This window comes from Chiroxiphia lanceolata, chromosome 3, assembly GCF_009829145.1.
Source record: "Chiroxiphia lanceolata isolate bChiLan1 chromosome 3, bChiLan1.pri, whole genome shotgun sequence".
NCBI classification, from domain to species: Eukaryota; Metazoa; Chordata; class Aves; order Passeriformes; family Pipridae; genus Chiroxiphia; species Chiroxiphia lanceolata.
This window is the reverse complement of record NC_045639.1, coordinates 109570889-109589874: the sequence shown is the minus strand read 5'-3', so window position 1 is coordinate 109589874 and position 18986 is coordinate 109570889. Positions and strand designations below refer to the sequence as shown.

The window sequence follows — 18986 nt, the reverse complement described above, 5'->3', positions numbered from 1 at the left end:
ACATACAGGGCTATCCCAATGCCTCTCCTTTGTTGCCTCTCCCTTCTGAAGAGTTTAGAGTCATCCACTGCAGCCCTCCAATTTGCAAGTCTCCATGACGGCAGCAGTTTTCCTGCTGCACAGTGGCTTCCAGTTCCTCCTGTCTGTTGCCCATGCTGAGTGCATGGGTGCATTCCCGATGCACTTCAGTAGGGCTATTGATCCTGCCATCTTTTTGGGGGGAGAAGCCCTAATTACCACATTAACATGTCTCAGTAAAACAGTAGGTTATGAAGCATTTTTCTAAATTGTATAAAGCTCATTCTTTACACTGAATTTTTTAGACTGCCTTCGAAGTATGCACTGCCAACAAAAGTAATCTCCCAATTTTAGACAACCCTATTGTAAAAGTGATGTCAGGTCAAGGGGATTCATCTTCTTCTGTCCTTCAAACATATAATAACCACAAAGCACCCACATTTCCACACTTTTAGTCACATATATTGTCTTGTCAGCATATGCAGTCCTCTCGGCTCTCAAATTGCTTATATTACAGGGCCCATCCATTATCTAAAGACCTAGTTCGCAGATCCACTTCATTTCGCCAGGTCCCAACTCAACTCATATCTCAGAAGACAGGAAGTGTAATACCCTCTCGCCTAACACCTAATGACTTGCTCCCTGTCACACAGAACCTTGCCAGAGGGGATTGATGGAGAACTGCAGCCGTGCTGTTATTTCCCTAAACACTCATTCCAAAAACATAACTTTCCCTGAACATACACCCGTGTACAGCCACAAAAATGGACTTATAACTCAGCCCCTCTGGCACATGCATATTGTTTTAAGATGAGTAACAAATGACTCCTATTTATCTGTTTGTGACTGATAGTCCCATAATATTATCCATCGAGACAGAATTTTTGCTGCCTCCTTACAGACAAATGGCAGACAAAGGGTAAAGGATCTCAGCCCTGCTGAATTTTATGAAAACATCCACTGTTTTAAGTGGCAGCAGAATTTCTGGATAAGGCTGCACCCTTCAGCATCTATGACACAACCAAAAGCATAGAGAGAGGAGCACAGAAGCTGATGCCATAAATCATTAGGAGTCTGGCGGTCTTTGGTTTTAAAAACCAAAATGCTGTGAAAATATCTTTGTAAGATTTTAACCATTTAGGATCAAATATTACAAGAATTCCAGGTGGAGAACAAGAAGGAAAATGGGAGGAAATGTTATTTGCTCTGTCTTCAAAGACCCACTGTGTTGAGATACCCTGTAGACTTCATGCTCTGGGTCTGCTAACTGGTGAGGCCAGGGTAGGTCACTTTGGACCCTTCACCATGCCAGCAAATGCACGTCAAAACCTGGCCAAAGCTGGGTATGGTCATGCTTGGGCTCACTGAGCAAGCAGAGAGCAAAATGTGGTTGGGAAAGATAAGCTGCATGTGCATCAGGGGAGGTGGCAGGTGGTCCAATGAGGGAGGTTGTTCAGTGCTTTGCCCTTCACACTGGTGGCACAGCCCAGGACTGCATTGTGTGTCAGGTACCTCCTTCTGAGTGGGTAACAGGGTTATAATCTCAGATGCCTCCTTTGGGGTGAAAAACTAACCAAAACTCAAAAGGATGTGACCCTGCAATTCCATATTGAGGGGAAAAATGTTACTTTAGAGGTAAATGTCATTTCTGGCATCACCTGACATGGAGCATATGATCATGTCATCTTATTATTTTAACACAGTGCTTTTATAAGACCTGCTAGAATGACAGAGAGGTTTTCCCCCTACTGAGAAATGGTTCTGCAGTATCCCATCCAAAGCAACACAGTATTTGAAGAGGAATGTACAATCCACACAGAAATACGGTAGGAGAAGGTTGGTTTCTTGTAGCTCCTGAGGATGAGGGGGGAGAAAAGCAGAGTCAAGAAGTGGGCATTCACTGCACATAAGACAGCAGACAACTCACCAATGAAAGTGATTTCAGTTTGCATTTTAGTGTGTTTTTTGCAACCCAAATTCAGAAAGTCTCATTGCTTGCAAAAATAGGTACAGTGATTTAAATTCCTGAATGCTGCCTTGTCCAAATGGGAAATGCTTTTGTGTGAAAAGGCCTGACTTTGCTCAGCACAGCTAGGAGGGTCAGCTTTTCCTCACCTGCATTTTTAACAGCAGACCCTGAAACACCCTTTCCAAAACACACAGCTTCAGCCATGCCACGCTTCACTTCTGTCACCCCCTATTGTCATTTTTAATACAAAGAATAAAAAAGGAAACATTCCAAAACCTCTCTCATTTCCCAGCATAGCCCAAAGGAGGCCACGTTGCACTTTTTCCATGGCTCTGTCTCACAAGTCACTCTATAGACAATAGCAGATTAATTATAACCATGGGTTTAGCAAATCCCCATGACAAGACATCCTTATTGTGGTTGAGACAGTGTGCGCTGACATGATAGGGAGGAAATCTGCTCCTTTCCCACATACAGGTCTCTTGGTGAGCTTGTTACAATGGAAAAGCAGCACAGCTGCTCTCACTGAGCCAAGCAGGGGACTGAGGGCCTGAGCGTGACTTTGCAGGCTGCAATGTCGTCTGTGGCAAGGGTTTGGGTGGCTGAGATGAGAAGGAAGGCGGGGAGGGGACTTTGCTTGACTTGGGATTCATTCAACTGACCAACATTTTGGATCCTTTGATAAAGAGAGACCATGAAAATCAGAGCAGAGACAGAAATCAGGCCCTGGGAAAAAAATGAAAAGAGATAGTTTAATCAATGACATCTGTGAAGGCACCTATCTTCAACAGCATCATTTTGATGTTCATCTTTATCGAGAGATGGCATGAAAGACTGCATTTCTTTCCTGGGCTCTCTCCTTCCCATGCTCAAAAAAAAAATTCTACTAGTTAAAAACTTACTGATTTCCATTGCAGGACAAATACCTTCACATATCAGAAAAAAATCTGCAGAAAAGGATGAGACTTGCTCCAAAGCAAGTCCTGTGGGCAGTGCCTGCCTTAAGCTTGGTGTTAAGGAGAGAAGCAGTGTTCACATTCACTGCTATGATTTGTCATTCTTTCTTTGCTGTCTGCATTTCCCTGATTTGCTGAGAGCATCATCACCAACATCAGTTCTCCAGCCCATGCATGGCTGAGAGGGGAAGCCATCTGCAGACCTTGTCCCACAGCACATGTCCTTTCCAGGGCCTATTTTGTCACAGACTCATCTCCTGGGCAAAACAGTGCCAAATTTGTGAAGACAGAAGAACACAAAACTAAGTCTGTATGTCAGTGGTAATCACTTAGCACCCTGCATACAGACAGCTGGTCTGTCCCATGCACTGAACTAGGCAAAAAATTTTTATGGAAAAAAAAGTCATCATACAGTTAAAGTACTAAAAAGTAGATCTGATGAAGGAAACTTATTTTTGGCATTTCCTAATTTCCTGTGTTTTTCACTTTGAAATATTAATAAACTTTTAATACAGGTTTTGGTATTCAGTACTTACAGTATCTACTTAAAAGAAAAAAAAAAACACCTGCTGAATAAATGGAATGCATATGTTGCAGATTTAAAGCATCTTTAATCCTAGCCTTTTGAAAAATGTGCTGTTTTTTTCTTCCCCCCAATCTTTCTTAAGGACCTATCCCTATTTATCTTGCCTGCTAAGGCAAGTTTTACTAGGAAATGTCTGCTTCAAAATATTGCTGAAGAAATATTCAAATTCAGCACTTAAAATTGACAAAAAGAAAAACCCCTTATTTTTGGTTGCCATTTTCACTAAGGGAAATGATTTCACAAAAACGTGTTACAATACAATAAGTGTTTGGGTAAGGCTAGGACTATATCAACCTTTTTGGAATGAAATATTCTTATATCCTGCATTGCAAAGTGAATTCTATTTTTTAAAGAAAACATTGATATATGTGTAAAATCTGTGGCTCTACTGAATGTTATGGTTGACATGAAATAAGTTGGTTTTGGAATTCTACTCTGTGATATGTTTTCATTGTGCTTTTCTTCCTTCCTCTTTTTTTTTTTTTTAAGTTCCATGTGAAAAAAGAAATTTTTTATATCTGGAATCTTCTTGATAAGAGAAATTTCCATTCTCTCCCATCTGCATTCAGCCAGGAATTCAAAACTGTTTCCGTTTATTGGTTGTTTTACTCCAAACTTGGCAGGTTAAGGCCCCAGGCCAAGACCACCAAAGGGAGGATCTTCCAGCCAGGTCAAGGCTGAGGTGCTTCACCAGAAAAAGACATAAAAGAAACTTAACTCTGTTGTTGCTTTTTTGGGTTTAGAAGAAAAAAACCTGTATTTTTGTGGTCTGTAAAGACTTTTGCCAGTACTAAATTCAAAGGAAGCTTATTAGTTCTCTGTATAACCTGGAAAAATGTCCAAAGAAGCTTAATTCCTCTCTTCACTCCCCTGAGCGAACTGACAAGCCGGCAACTTTTTGTATTTGGTTTTGAAACAATGTTTTCCATTGAAGCTTTTAAAAGAAATCTAATCCTGCCCAGTTTCCTCCTTTCTTAGCTGTTATAAAAGCTTATTTTAACACACACAGTCCATTTGATGTGTCCTTTAAAAAGAAAATGGTCCTTTAGCATGAAGGAAAAGCTGCAGCAAAAATCATGGTTTTTTTTTTGTTTTTTTTTTTTTTTAAGGTCTTTTTTTTTGTTTTTGTTTTTTTTTTTTTTTTTACCTTTCCACATGGTCAACGTTGCCTGCCACACCGACCCCTCCAATGGTATAAATTTTCCCATCGTACACCAGACTGTTATGTCGACACCTTGGGACTGTCATGCGGGACACGAGGTTCCAGTTATCGAGCAGGGACATGTAACACCAGACATCAGCGAGCGTGACACCCGACTCCATGCCGCCTGCCACCACCGGCGGGAGAGGGAGAGAGAAGGGGAGAATTACGTGAGATCCTGGAACCGCAGCAGCTTTGCACACAGCAATCAAAGCCAGTTACAAAGTAAAAAACTCTTCAAATGACATTTGACTAATTAAAATAAATCACCCTCAATGCCGAGCATCTGTTCCGATGATGCATATCTGTGTCATTTATTCATGCGCCCCAAAGGCTGGTTTGTTTTTTTTTTTTTTTTAATAAGATGACATGAAGAAATCAAGATGTCAGACTACAAGGGACATATACATAAGGGGATAGACCCTTCTCAGTGTTCATAAATAACTTCCAGTCTATTAAATTACTGCAACACTTGCAAGAAGGTGTCAGGAGGCTGAGTCTATCTTGGCTTGCGAGACATGGGCCAGCCTGAAATCTAAAATGCTTAATACAGTGATGGATTGAAGCAGCACATATATGGGCAGAATAAAGTCAGTGCTTGCACTGTGGCTTAATTTCTAATTTTCAGGGACAAATTTCTTATTTATTTTCATTTGCTGATAAAAGAAAGAACCAGCTGTACAACTCCTGTAAAACAGTTCAAGATGCTCTTGTGAAATATTTATACTGGTCACTTTTTAACTTCTAACTGAAGCTTCCAAGGCAGCCACTTAGTGCGTGTCTTACTATCCCTTTCTGAAGCCCAAAGAGGTGAAATGATTTGAGACCACACTAGGAGTGAGTGGTCAGGCCAGGAAAATGAATTAGATTCAGTTCCACGGTTTAATGAGAAAACCAGGCTTCCTTCTTGGTATTTTTCTCTCTAAACCTATGCTATGCAGTGCAGGGTCCAGTACTTGGAGCTTGCAGCAGTCCATTCCCACTTCTGTTGGTTCTCCTGCCCTTTTTCCTGTGTCTTCTAAGTTTGAGTAAAGCAAAATATCAACTGACACTCTGCTACATTTCCAGCCATGTGGGACTTTCAGCTCTCCTTATTGCAGCCACTGAATACAATTCGGTCACTCATCCAGATTCAAGGGAAAGAGCTGAAATAAGCTTTGAAATTAGGATTCCAAGCTTTTGTTAGAAGGTATGCCACAGCCTGAAGTTGCAGTATATATTGGAAAGTACCTCAGCTAAGAATAACTAAAAGTCAACATCTCACAAAAGTCTCCACAGAAAACTTTCGCTCCAGCTGCTCTCAAGTATGGGCAAACAAGCATGGGGAAAAAAAAAATCAAGAAATAATTTCCAATCAATTCTTAGGGTCCCTATGCAGTATTAATGGAATTTAACACCACAGGTAGCAATTTACTGCAGAAAATGCAGTGAGGAAACTCGGCAAAGGAAAGGCAACAGCTGTAACCCCTTACTGGTACAGATGCCAGGTGCATCTGTGCTCCCAACTACATCCTTGGATCACACACATCTGCACCTCCCTGCCCAGCCTCCTCTTTTTATCATCCAACCTCCACTCAGATGCCATCAGAGTATCCTTGTATTGTCTGGTGGGAATTGCTTTTCCCCCTCCAGCCAAACAGAGGTACCAACAGACTGCAAAAAACCAGACACTGTGATGCTCCAGGCGCAGTGTCGACAGCTACTTTGGGAATTAAAGACTTTTAAGGAGTGTGGTCTCAGTTTCACCAAAAGTAAGAAGATTATAGAGCTAGTGACGACTGTCAAAGGAGAGGTTTCAACAAGTACAAAACATGAATGCTCCTGTAAGCAAATACTTTAAGTGTAGGTCACATATTCAGCAGTTCAGTCTGTCTGTCTCAAATTCCATAACCCACTATTTAGATTCAACTACAGCCAGTATTATAAATCGTGTTTCTATGGCAGTGAAAGCTCTTTGCATGCTTGATGGTTGTCAGACCTATTTTCTTCACATTGCAACTGCAAAATATTCTTGTTGACTGCTTTGAGAGAACATTAACACCGCAGAAACATGGACAATGATAAAAGCAGGGAAATCCCTCTCTCCCAACCTCCTTCCCACTTCTCTTTTTTTTTTTTTTCCCCTCAGGAGCAGCTGGGTAAAATTCCATCACGTCTGTGCTGTAACTTTTCTACCAGCCCAGTAAATCTGAGGGATGAATGGACTGAGAGAAGCCCTGTAGAGGAGGAATGGGAGATACTGGTGGACAAAAACTTGGAAATGACCTGACAGCGTGCACTTGCAGCCCAAAAAGCCAACTCTATCCTGGCCAGCAGGTCAAGGGAGGGGATTCTTCCCCTCTACTCTGCTCTCATGAGACTCCCCTTTGAGTAGTGTTCAGCTCCAGGGTCCACAGCACACGAAAGACATGGACCTGTTGCAGTGAGTCCTGAGATGGGGTATGAAAGTGGTCAGAGGGCTGGAGCACCTCTGCTATGCAGACAGGCTGAGAGAGTTGGGGGTGTTCAGCCTGGAGAAGAGAAGGCTCCAGGGAGACCTTATTTCAGCCTTTCAATACTTAAAGGGGGCTTATAGGAAAGATGGCAAGAGGCTTTTTACCAAGACCTCTAGTGACAGGACCAGCGGTAAGAGGGCAGATTTACATTGGACTTAAGGAAGAAATTTCTTACAATGAGGGTGGTGAGGCACTGGCAAAGATTGCCCAGAGAAGTTGAGGGTAATCCATCCCAAGAAGTGTCCAAGGCCAGGTTGGATGGGAATTCAAGCAACCTGATATACTGGAAGATGTCCCTGCCCATGGTAGGGGAGTTGGAACTAGATGACCTTTAAAGGTCTCTTCCAACCCAAACCCTTCTGGGATTTTGTGTTTCTATGGAATCTGCTGCTTACCTGAGAGATAGATGTTGTCCCCAGCGCTGACCACGCTGAAAAACTCTCGATCATAGAAGGGCAGGCTGGCCAATGGGTACCACTTGTTGTTTTGAGGATTTAAGCAAGTCACTGCTGTTAAAGCACGTTGATTCATGCCAATCATCTGGCGACCCCCAACTAAGACTATTACCTCAGCTACACCTGGGATTCAAGTAAGAAAAATAGTATTATAAAAAAGTGGCATCTCTCAAACAGGCAGGAACCTATCAAAAATATTAATCAGTTAGTGTAATTTTAATGTATCATATATAAATCTGTTTTAGAGTCTGCAATCAATCCAAGAAGGGTGAGAAAAAACAGGAATGTGTGTGTAGGGGGAACAGTGGGTGAGGAACAACACTATGAACACTCTTGGGAGAAGTAGGGAGGAAGAATGCCATCTGGGCAAAACTTGATGGGGAAGAAATAAATAGGCAGTTCCATGTAAAGATATCCATTCACTTCAACAGTATTTGAGTAAGACCTGCATGTAGCAAGTTCTTCTTCCACTGAAGAAAATGGGACTTTTGTCAGGGATTGTGATAGCTTTGGAGTTTGACCAGTATCCAGGTTTGGACTTTGGCCTGAAGAAAAAAAAAGCTAATGTCTGGAGAAGGTTTAGGCTATGGTTATGCATATTCATCCTGATATTTTCACTGCATGTGCTCTGTTGACATATAATTTTCTTGTGGGCTGTTTTGGGGGTTTTTTTGCTTTACCTGGAGAAAGATTTTCCAGACACAGATAAGATGTGCTCAAGCCGTGTATCATGGTTATAGTCTACCTGGTGCTCGGAAATGTGATGTAGTTAGCCCCTGCCCTAATACAGTTATTAACTGAGCTTTATCTGTGCTTGAACAGCTCCCCCAAGTCCACAAGATGCAGGGTGTCCAGCTAGCCAAATGAAAAACTTTTGCACTCCATATCTCAAAGGTTTTATTTCCACTTCACAACCAGAGTCAAGTCATATCTGATCTCTGTGTTACTCCAGACTCTTCTCTAGACTCATCCCCACAGAGATGGGTCACAGTTTAATCCTGGGATGTTTTCTGGCTCCATCCAAGAATTAAGTGCTGGAGATAGTTTGGACTTAGCATTTAGCAGAAGTGTTAAAAACCTTCCTGCAGAAATTATAAGCCCCTGTGCAATTTGTTTCCAGGAGAGGTGGGCTCAGAAGCAGGACCACGAGGCCACAAGCTGGAAGGAATCGTCATTTCAAGAGCTTGTCTTGTGGCTGGAGCAATTGCTGTGATGTGTTACAGTGCCCAGCCCAGAGACAAGTGCGCACAGGTGCGGGGCAGAAGCGAGATTGCCAGCAAGAGAGATGAGGAGCTGCAGTGGGGAGGAATGCGTCTGCAGAGTAATGGATTATCGTCACTCCTCATTAGCATTTTCAAAAAATATATTTGTGTCATTCAAGCAAGGTTACTCTCTTAGAAGTTATTAAGATAAAGTGCTGTACAGTTTTAAATAAATATTTCTCGGTAACAAGAGATCATTATTTTTGCGCCATACCAGAAAATCTAATCACCTGTGCAAGACATAACTTGATTATAATCAATGACCTCGAGAGGGCATGTGACATGCTGCAGCGAGTCCACAAAGGGTGTTTAGAGATCCTTTGTGCCTCCATGAATGCCGTTGATATGCAAAATAACATGATTCTATATAATTAGACTCTGACCTAAAAAACTATAATCACCCTCTCTTACCCTGAGAGAATCACTTTTCCCTCATCAACAAGCTTCTGGAAATGGATCACATTACACCTACAATTTTATATACATAAAATAAGCACTTTTCAAAAATCCCTTCAAACATCACACCATTAGTCGTCTTCAATGAAAGACTTTTTAGGGTAGATTGTTATTGAAAGTCCTCTACACTTCGTCCTTGTGAAAGGTGTCTTGATGAGGCAGCCTCCCGAAGCTGCAAATGCCGTGGTTTGATATGCCATCTCCGTGCCACATTAGCATTAGTGGCAGTGACAGAAAGTTTTGTCTGGCTTTGTGACTGCACTTATGGGAGGCAGAAGTACAGGCAGCATGTTAAAACAATTCACCTGTTTCATCTGACCCCTTCTTGGATGCAGTTTTCCTACATGGTATTTGCACCTTCTGTTAAACAAATATTTAGGCTATTTCTCTCATCACCACAATATGGGCTGGGCTGGCAAGTCATGCACTTAGGATTTTTCCATGCATTTTTCCAAAAAGGAAAATTCACGCATTCCTTGGGTGAAAAACTTCTTAAAAAGATCCAGATCTCCATAGCTGCTGGAATTTTAAAAGGGAATATGTCATGTGTGATGCATTTGTTTTGGAGGCTCTAAACAACCTGAACTGGTACCGTGAGCTCCACCATACAAAAATATTATATTTACAAAGGGCTGTGAAAGTGAAGCTGTGAGATGAATATTAGTCAGAACCTCCCCACAAGAGGTTCAATGGCAAAGAAGCAAATTATTAAACTATTTTTGCAGCTGGAGAAACTGAGGCACAGAGGGCAAGGGGCTCACTTTCAGGACAGCAGGGGAATGTTATGTCTCTGCCAAAGACAATCATTCCTAAAAATTAGGCTCCTTTTAAATCCTATTTCAGGAGTGTACATCTAAACATCCATGTCCACCCACTGGGAGAGGCTTTCTAAATGCTTGAGGAAAGCAGAAATGGAAAAGTGAGCTTCAAATATCACCAGATCCTGAGAATGAGACAAGAAAAGGAGGCAAGATCTGTCCCCCATCCAAGGGCATGTCCTGACCATGTTCAGGAAGCACTGGACCAGGGAACTGGTGCTGTTGAAGGAAGATTTGCTTTACCTGCAGAGAGCCTGGGCCGGGTCCTTGGCGTCTGCATCTCTTGTCGGGCGTGTGGCAGCATGTGATAACGCTTGGCTTCGTTCACCAGATCCCGGCAAGCCTCCGAGGACTTTATCAACTCCTCATTGTCAACAACGTTCAGCAGATAGCTGGGATGGATGAAGGGGAGGCGCACCACTGCCAGCAGCTCCGCAGCGTACTGTGAGGGGGGAAAAATAATGACACACTGCAGCCTTCATGTCAGAGTTCAGCCACTTGGCATTTCTACCTCCTTCCCTGTAAACCATCCCCTATCATCCAATCTGGAAAGACACTTGCCATAAATGCTGCACACAAGCCCTGCCTAATGACCAGGTGAGACAGAGACAACAGTGCTTCCCAGCCCAGGCTGGGTTTGGTCCCAGAGACTGAAAATAATCTTCAAAAGGTGGCAACTCCTGTTATACAGCACTGCATGGAGGGATTTTTGGAAATAAAAGCTCATTCTGAACTCAGGCTGAATATAACACCTTGTGCACTGCCAGCATGGAGTAAGCATTCCAGTTATCTGAATTAACTTTGAAATGTGAGTGTGGTTGTTGCACTGTAATAAAGCCTCAAAACAACTCTTTTCTGGCACTATAAATGTGAGACAAAAGTCAGTAACCAGGATGGATTTCAACAATTAAATAATATCAACCAATTTGCTAAAAATCTTTTAATTAATAGGCTTTATTTGTTGGTGAAGCAAATAATGTAGCTCTAGCTTTGTGGAAGTCTGACTCCAGAGGGTGCTATAGAAATACTGACAGTAAGTTTCATCTTCTAAACAAATACATTAAACTTCAGAGGGTAAAGGACACCTGAGCAAATGAAGCTGTCTGTCACCAAACATGGTTTAATGGAGAGCGAAATCCCAAGAGAGAAAACTGCAATCAAAAAACCAGGAGTTCATCCCCAGATTATTCTTTTTATATATTTGGGTATATCACAACCCAGCACGACAACACAGTGAAAAGCAGAGCAATGGGAAAACATGGAAAAGCAAAGCACACAAACAGGATGCAAACTAGAGGGTGTGCAGCAAGAAAAGATAATCATCTGTTGTAATAAATATTCATACAGTGGAAGCATCCAAAGATCCCAACTGGGATTGAGGCCAGGATGCGAATAAATATTCCTGAGGTCCATGAGACTGGTCCCAAGAAACACTGGGCGCCAGCAGCATCTGTTGGACTGCAGATGCCTCTGGTCTTCCAGAAGCTACTTGGCTCTCACTTACTTTTTCAGCAGTATGCCTGTCCCTGCAGCATGTGAGCCAAGTCACAGTAGGAGCAGGAGCAGGAGCAGGAGCAAGAGCAGGGATGGGAATGGAGCAAGGGCACAGTGAGATGGGAAGGCAGTGGTATGGACTGAACAGATAATGGGCTGGCCAGCAGGTGGAGGATGCAGTGACAGCCGTGACCACTTTCAGGGCTTCACCTTTCCCCACCCAAACTGAAGAAGCAGGCTTAATTTAGAAGGAAAACAAAGGATGTCTACTCCCAACTCACACTGCTCTCCTGCTGGAGAGTCCCATCAGCCTGGTGCAAGCTCAGTCAAGGCAAAGATGCAGTGACCTGTGGGGAGCTGAGCCCCACACGTGCCTGTGTGGCTGTGGGACCAGGAAGATGACTGAGGTCTCAGGCTGACTCTCAGTGCCCTGTTTATCAGCTCTCCTCAACACAGGGGCTGGTAATTTCAGGTATGGCCTGAAGAGTTGATGCCTGGTCACTCTGCAGTTGTTTGGGATAAAAATGTTGTTTGGTGATGTAAAGGGAGCAGTAAAATGACAGTGCTCCTCGTCTGGAAAAAAACCCACGCCTGTGAGTAGTAAGTTGGTGACTCCTTGCTCTTAACTCCAGTGTGGCACAGGGCCAAGTAGGGCTTGAGATCATTTCATCAACCTTGAACTGTAAAAGAAGACACTCCTCTCTTTTCCCTTGCTGAATCCATTTCTGAGGTGCTTTCAAGGAGATACAACGGCTGCTCCTTCCCTGGAGTCACAAATGTCAGGTACTTGGCTGCAGATATCTTAATGTCATTAAACGGTACCATGTAGGAGAGGGAGCAGTGGACATATGGCAGTGGGTGGCAAAGCTCTGACTTCAAGAAGTGCTTTTTTTAAGAAGGTTGGGGGCGTTTAACCTTACATTGAAGCCAAGATGAAACGTGGCATCGGGACAGGGGAATAATGTGGAGAGAGGGTACAACCAGGGATGAGCAAGACAACCCCACAGGGGAGGTTAATTCCCACTACAGGCTGCTCAGGAAGTAGTATGAGTCACTAAAGGGCAGCTTAAATAGAGTTTGAAAACACACGGAATGTACAGAAGAGCCAGCACCTTCCCTTGGTGTGGTGGGACACGCTGGAGCTGTCCCTGACACTCCTGAGGTTGGTCTGCATTGGAAGCAGACACAACACAAATTGATACAAAACACCAGTGCCAACAGTTGTGCCACTAAATTAGGACGTGGGGTTCAACAGGCACCACCATGTCCTGGAGTGTGAATTAGCATTGGGAAAACAGCTCCCCTCTGAGAGAGATGGGACAATTCCCATGGGCCTAGCGGAGTTACCACCTCCATTTCCCACTCTTCCCTGAATAAATGGGGCATCACTGCTGCCTGAGCACAGTGAGCTCTCCCTCTTGCTCACCCACCTTGCTTTAATTAGATAAGTGAGAAAATGTGATTCTGTTTCTCTCCTGGATTCCCCCCCTCCTTTCTCTCTTCTTTTGTCTGAGCTCGTGGCTTATTTTGAAGGGGAATAATAATTAGAACATGTTGCTCCCTTTCATCAGCTTGAAAGTTGATGTCAGATATCAAAACCGATGTCACTTTTCACTCTTATTCTTTCCTTTGCTCAAACAGCTACAAAAAGCTGGCTCTGTGTGTGTGTGTGTGCACGACCACACGCAGTCACGACTCGGGCTTGGCGCTGAGAGCATTGAGGGTACATAGAATTGCAGTGTTTTTCACCAAGGGATTTGAGGAGTATGAACCATCACAGCGTCTCCAGAAGACAAGAGACGCTTTTACAAAGCACTGTCTTTTTGCACAGCTCTTTTAAGCACTATAGTCAAGGGTGAATTTCATTTAGCCTCACTGATTTAAGAATATTCAAGTGATTTAGGCAATCAGCTGCCTTTTTCTTTCAGATTCTCCCTTACGAAGGCTTCCTAGCTCCGTTAGCTATGATTGTACTAAATATCCTGTTACTATTATCCTTTTCATTTAAGATTGGAATAAGCACCATAAAGCATTTCAACCTCCTTACCATCTGTTATTTGCTCTCCATTCTCTCTTGTCCTTCCGTTGTTCCTTATACAGCTATGAAATATCTACTGCACCTACTGACGTTACCAGTTATTATTAAAGCAGCAGAATACCTGTGCATGGCAAATTGCCAAATTCAGCAGACAGGAAACCTGGGTCCCTGGAGTTGTGGTTTGTGCCTGTAACCCCCAGAATGTTTTCTTCTCCCTGCTTGGCTGCAGGTGCTGTCTGGACAAGTAGAAATACTTCTCAGGTCTTTGTTGGAAACCACTCACGACTGCTCTACAGCCTGCATCACATGCCAGCATGAAGTAGAGAATATTAATGCCCCTTCTGGACTACAGTTATGAGTTATCAGCTCATAAACATGAGAGACCATAGCTCAGCTCCTTGAGAATGGGCACCATTATGCAAAAATCTAATGAATTTATTGTTTAAAATGCTAGGAAAGTGTTTGAATGCCGTCAGGACTGTTTTTTCAGGTGACATGAACCTCAGCACAGCTCCTGTTAGGCAATTACCTAAACATTTTTGGGGGAGAGATTCAGCTCTAGATTCAGACACCTAAATGGGTTAATACAAGCAAGTATTTACTTGTCAGCCAGACATACGTAAACTCCTGTTATATTTAATAGAGATTTAGTCAACACACTTAACACAGTCCCCAGAGCAATCTGAGCTGAAAGGATCCATCACACACCAGGGGAACCAGAGAATGTCCCCTTCTGGGCCATCAGCTCCTCAGGACATGCCTCAGACCATGCCACATGGAGATGTCTACAACCAGCAGCCACTCCAAATTGGAGGGTTATTAATTCCCGCCTCTGATGGGAATCTTTGTGTCCATTTGTCCTAGGTACTGTGCTCAGAAGGTTGTGATCATACCATGAGGAAGCCTAAGTGTTACCATTGGGTCAGCACTGACTCAGAGGAATATATGACCAACATGATTAGCTATACCTTAAAGTTGACCCTTTCAAGCCTTTCCCCAATAATACATAAATTACTCCCATCTCAGTAGGCAGGCCAGTGCTTTAGCAAATGAGATTACAAAACACTCTAATGCCTTTTTTTATTCCTGGCTGGTAGTTTGAGTGAAGACATTTACTTTGCTAAACTTTTTATGGCATTTTTTCTCCTACTGATTACATCAGTATTATGAATGCTTGCTTGCAAGTGGGCTTTGTTCTGGTATCTTCACAGTCTCAGTTAAAAAACCCACTTCACTATCACATTAAAAATAATCTTTTATTCTCTTAGAGTGTTTTATACTCTAATCCAGCAAAATCCTCACAAGCATTCTCCAGAAGGACTCTCATTGTGTTCCTCCATAGACTTGGGCCACAACAATATACAAATAGTTTTTACAGGAAGTATGTTTACTGCTACAGAATCATATTTCCTGCTCCTTAAATTTTCTACTGGAAAGCTCTCAAGATTTTTAACATTTTTGAAGTAATGCCCAAAGAGGTTAAAATAATGTTTCCCTTATGCCTTATAACTCATCTGTCTCTCTAGTTTACCATTCTCCTTACAAAGGACCCTTTTGTGCTATCTGCTTCTAAAGAAACAGGCTTCAGCTAGAAATACAAATACAGAAGGTAGATTACCCAAATTATGATAGCGTTTTGCTCCAATGAACTGCTCTTTATTGCATAATTGCAAGAGTTTTTAAAAACACTATGAAGTAGGAACATATTTGATTCATTTGAGAGCCCTGAAGGAAATTTATGTCATCTTATATAAACCCTTGGTTCAGACTTGACCCACATCATGCACCATCCCAGTGTTAGGGCTGAAACAAGAACCTCCTTAGATGAAGGAAGCCACCAGGGACAGATCTGAAGCAGAACCAGTTCCCACTGCATTAAACTCTTTCAAGTGAGTGCAGCACACATTAATTAAAAACCACCCTCCAAATGGCAGATGTGAGTCTTTGATGCCTACCCTGCAACCAGGAAATGAACTGCCCAGGGAGCTGTGAGGTGGCGGCCACGCACGCCGACACACTGGAGTGGTGACACGAGTGGTCCCCCCCTACAAACATCTCCAGCCCAGCCCAGGCTTCCCCTCCAGGTTACCCAACCTGATATTCAAAATATTGCTGGCTCCAAGCTTGCAAGTGTAAGTCCAACAGGGAACAGAGTATTCTGTTGGAAGGGACACACAAGGATCATCGAGTCCACCTCCCAAGTGAATGGTCTGCACAGGGATCGAACCCGTGACCTTGGCATTATTAGCACCATGCTCTAATGAACTGAGGTTTGGGGAAACCAAAGCTGTTGGTGCACTGCTTTGCCATTCTCACAAATATGCCTTTTTTGGCTAGATTTTCCTGACACTGCCCTGCTGCTTGGTAGTGGGGGTACTTACTTTGATACATCTAACACCTGGGTATTACAAAAACACATTGTGTTTCCAGTAACCTCCAGCACATTCCTACACCCAAGGTCATATCCAAGCCCAACTAAGCTTTCTGGTACGCTTGGAGTATTCACTAATCACCCATATTGACTTCTTGGAATTGCAATGCTGCCTCCAGATTAAACCCAAAGGTTTGGTAGCCTGTCAGCTGACAGCCTCATAATATCATGAGATAAACATGTGGCAGAAAATCTGGTTCGCAGGCACTGGGTTCAGCTGGTGGCTCGGTGGCAGGATGCCACATGCATAAATCTCATGCCTAGCAAGAAGGAAAGAGCAGCCCCACTGTCTTCCTGAAATCAGGTTTCAACGTGACACGTTTATGGCAGCACAGCTGACTAAACACTGTAATGTCATCAGCGCCCGTCCCCTTCTCTGAACGGTTTGCAGCAGTAATACGATGAGAGGTTTTTAAATATACAGGAAGATAAATCACTGATCCATCATACTTGGAATTTGCCTGATATTAAGGATTAAAAAACCCTCACTCTTGCCATCCATTCTCTAGCTTGCTGACTAAAGTCTACGAAATAACCCCTCAAAGCTCCCCCAAAGGGCCCTAGAGGTGAGTGGCGTTTCTTTTGTTTATGGGCAGTCACCTACTCAAACACCTGTTAGCACACAGATGCATCCTAAAAGCACTCTGCCACCAACCAAACGGCTGAAGCTTCTCATGTGCTTCACAGAACCAAGCAAATTCCCAATACCTCCATCCCCACAACACACTGGCACAAAATCCATGCGCAGTAACTCTCCAAAACGCTTCTTGCTTATGATGTAAAATGGTTGTGTTTCTGGAGGTTGGTCCTGAGCACTATGGCCACATGCAGCAACAGGCAAAAGCAAAGGAGCATGTGTGAGGAGCTGCTTGCAGATGTGGGTCTTTGTGAGGCCGTTGCTTCAGCAACAGTAGAGAAAGATTTTGTAAAAAACAGGAAGACATGTTGGAAAAGCCACAAATAAAGAGACTGAGCACACTGGAAGACAAGGGTGCTCCTCAAACCAATTAAAACTTCAGAGAAATAATTCGGCAGATTTTCTGTCAAGAGTATCCCTTAAAAAAAATTTTTAAGTTCAGTCAGGAGGGAATTTCAGGAACTGCTAATCTCACCTGCATCCTCTTTTTTATTTAATGTAACTTTTTCCTCCAATCCATAGCTAAGGGCATGTTCCTGCACTGATTCCATTCCCGCTGCTGCCTTTTCTTTTCCCTCTGTAAGCCCGTACAGGAACTGAGTGTGTCTGCAAAAGCTTCATTTAAATCGGAGCTCTTTGAGCCGCCCATCCCTGGGAAATCACAGGGGTTACTGCTCATCCCTTGCGTTTTTCACTTTCAGGGAAATTGAAGCTTCTTGTACTTTCATTATGGCATCTTTCTGAATTTGTCTGCTCTTCCCACAAATGGATTTCAAAGCACCAGAGTAGTGTGGGCTTTTCAAAGAAGCCTAATTGAGCTGTTAGAGAGTGTTAGTGCCTAATTCACTTAGGCTCCCTTGGAAGCACCCTTTTTCATATTTATTCCAACACTCTTTCCAGAAACTTAATACTCTTAAGTACATTGATCGATCAATTAATTTCTTATTATGATGAACTAAATAATTTGTACATGCTGGTATTGCATATCAACTTCTCTCATTACCTCCTTGCCATCACAGAGTAGAGCTGGAGTTGTCAGTTACCTGTCAGATTCTCCATTTTCTTGAAGCAAGCTGCCCTTCCACATAATTTTGGAGGGTCTTTAAAATGTGCCTGAGAAATAGGGGATCTCCCACCTATTCTTTCACGGTTACCAACCCTTTTTCCTCTGTAGCATCTTGCCTTCGAACTGCCACTCTCTGTCACTGCTAAAATATAGCTCACGGGCATTTGTAGCATTTTTGACGTAAATCCTCTTCTCCTTCTCTCCACCACTTTTCCTTACCCTCACTGACAGATACAGGGCTTACAGGTGGGCTTTGTGTTTGCTTAGCGTTAGACTAATTTGCCAAGTCTCAAATTCATCCCAGTGGTCCTTACTGGGATCCTTGCATCCTTCCAGGCAGCTCCTCTCCTTGGGGCTTCAAACACTTGTAGATGTTTATCCCTCTTTAGCTGTCATTAGGCCAAGTCATGCATATTCACATCTTTTAATCTTTTTTTTTCTCACATCACTTCCTTCAGTCTTTTAATCATTTGTGTTGTTCTTCTCTAAATTACCTCAAATTTCTCTATGCATCTCTGATTCTCAGGCACCATGAAGATGCCATTTAGATAAAACTGCCTCTGAGGACACAAGTTCATAGAAAGCTTGTTAATGCTTTTATGGTGGAGACATTTCATTTTGCTGCTGGACACCATGATTTTAAATAGGGTTTGGAAAAAGGGCACATGATTATATCCTTGCAGAGTGCAACAAAAGGTGACTGCCATTCAGCTGAGCCTCTTGTGCGTCACTCATTGTTGCAGTACCTGTCTCTCTCCTAGCACTACTCTGGGCAACTTGTTGAAATGTTTGCCCTCTCCTCATTTCTTGTCCCTCCTCAGGGTGAGAGGGAAGCTACATGCAATGGGGAGTCTTGTTTTCCCAAGCTTTCTATGATTAATAACTATTTGCTATGTTTTTTATATCGGAGAAAACAGATGCAACTTTGGACTTGGAGCAGAAAGTGGGAAAGTTTCCAATGAGCTTTGGTACATTCGTGCTTTGGACAGGCAGCAAATTGCTATACATCCAGCAACTTCACACCTTTCCTATCCTCCACAGACGCTGGGCATGACTGCAGCTCTGCAGAGCTCTGGCAGTCGTCAGTACCTGTGGACAATATGG

General features: G+C 43.0%; 1 protein-coding gene across 6 annotated transcripts in view; it reads right to left on the bottom strand.

The window, feature by feature from the left end:
• The window catches only part of KLHL29 (kelch like family member 29), a 391640-nt gene that overhangs the window by 27913 nt on the left and 344741 nt on the right, over positions 1-18986 (bottom strand). For all 6 annotated transcript variants that reach the window (XM_032682682.1, XM_032682681.1, XM_032682684.1 and 3 more), the window contains 3 exons: positions 10460-10658; positions 7621-7803; positions 4677-4857 (listed from right to left, as the gene is read on the bottom strand). In XM_032682682.1, the coding sequence (XP_032538573.1) occupies positions 4677-4857; positions 7621-7803; positions 10460-10658 (563 nt within the window). The remainder of the gene's footprint in view (positions 1-4676; positions 4858-7620; positions 7804-10459; positions 10659-18986) is intronic.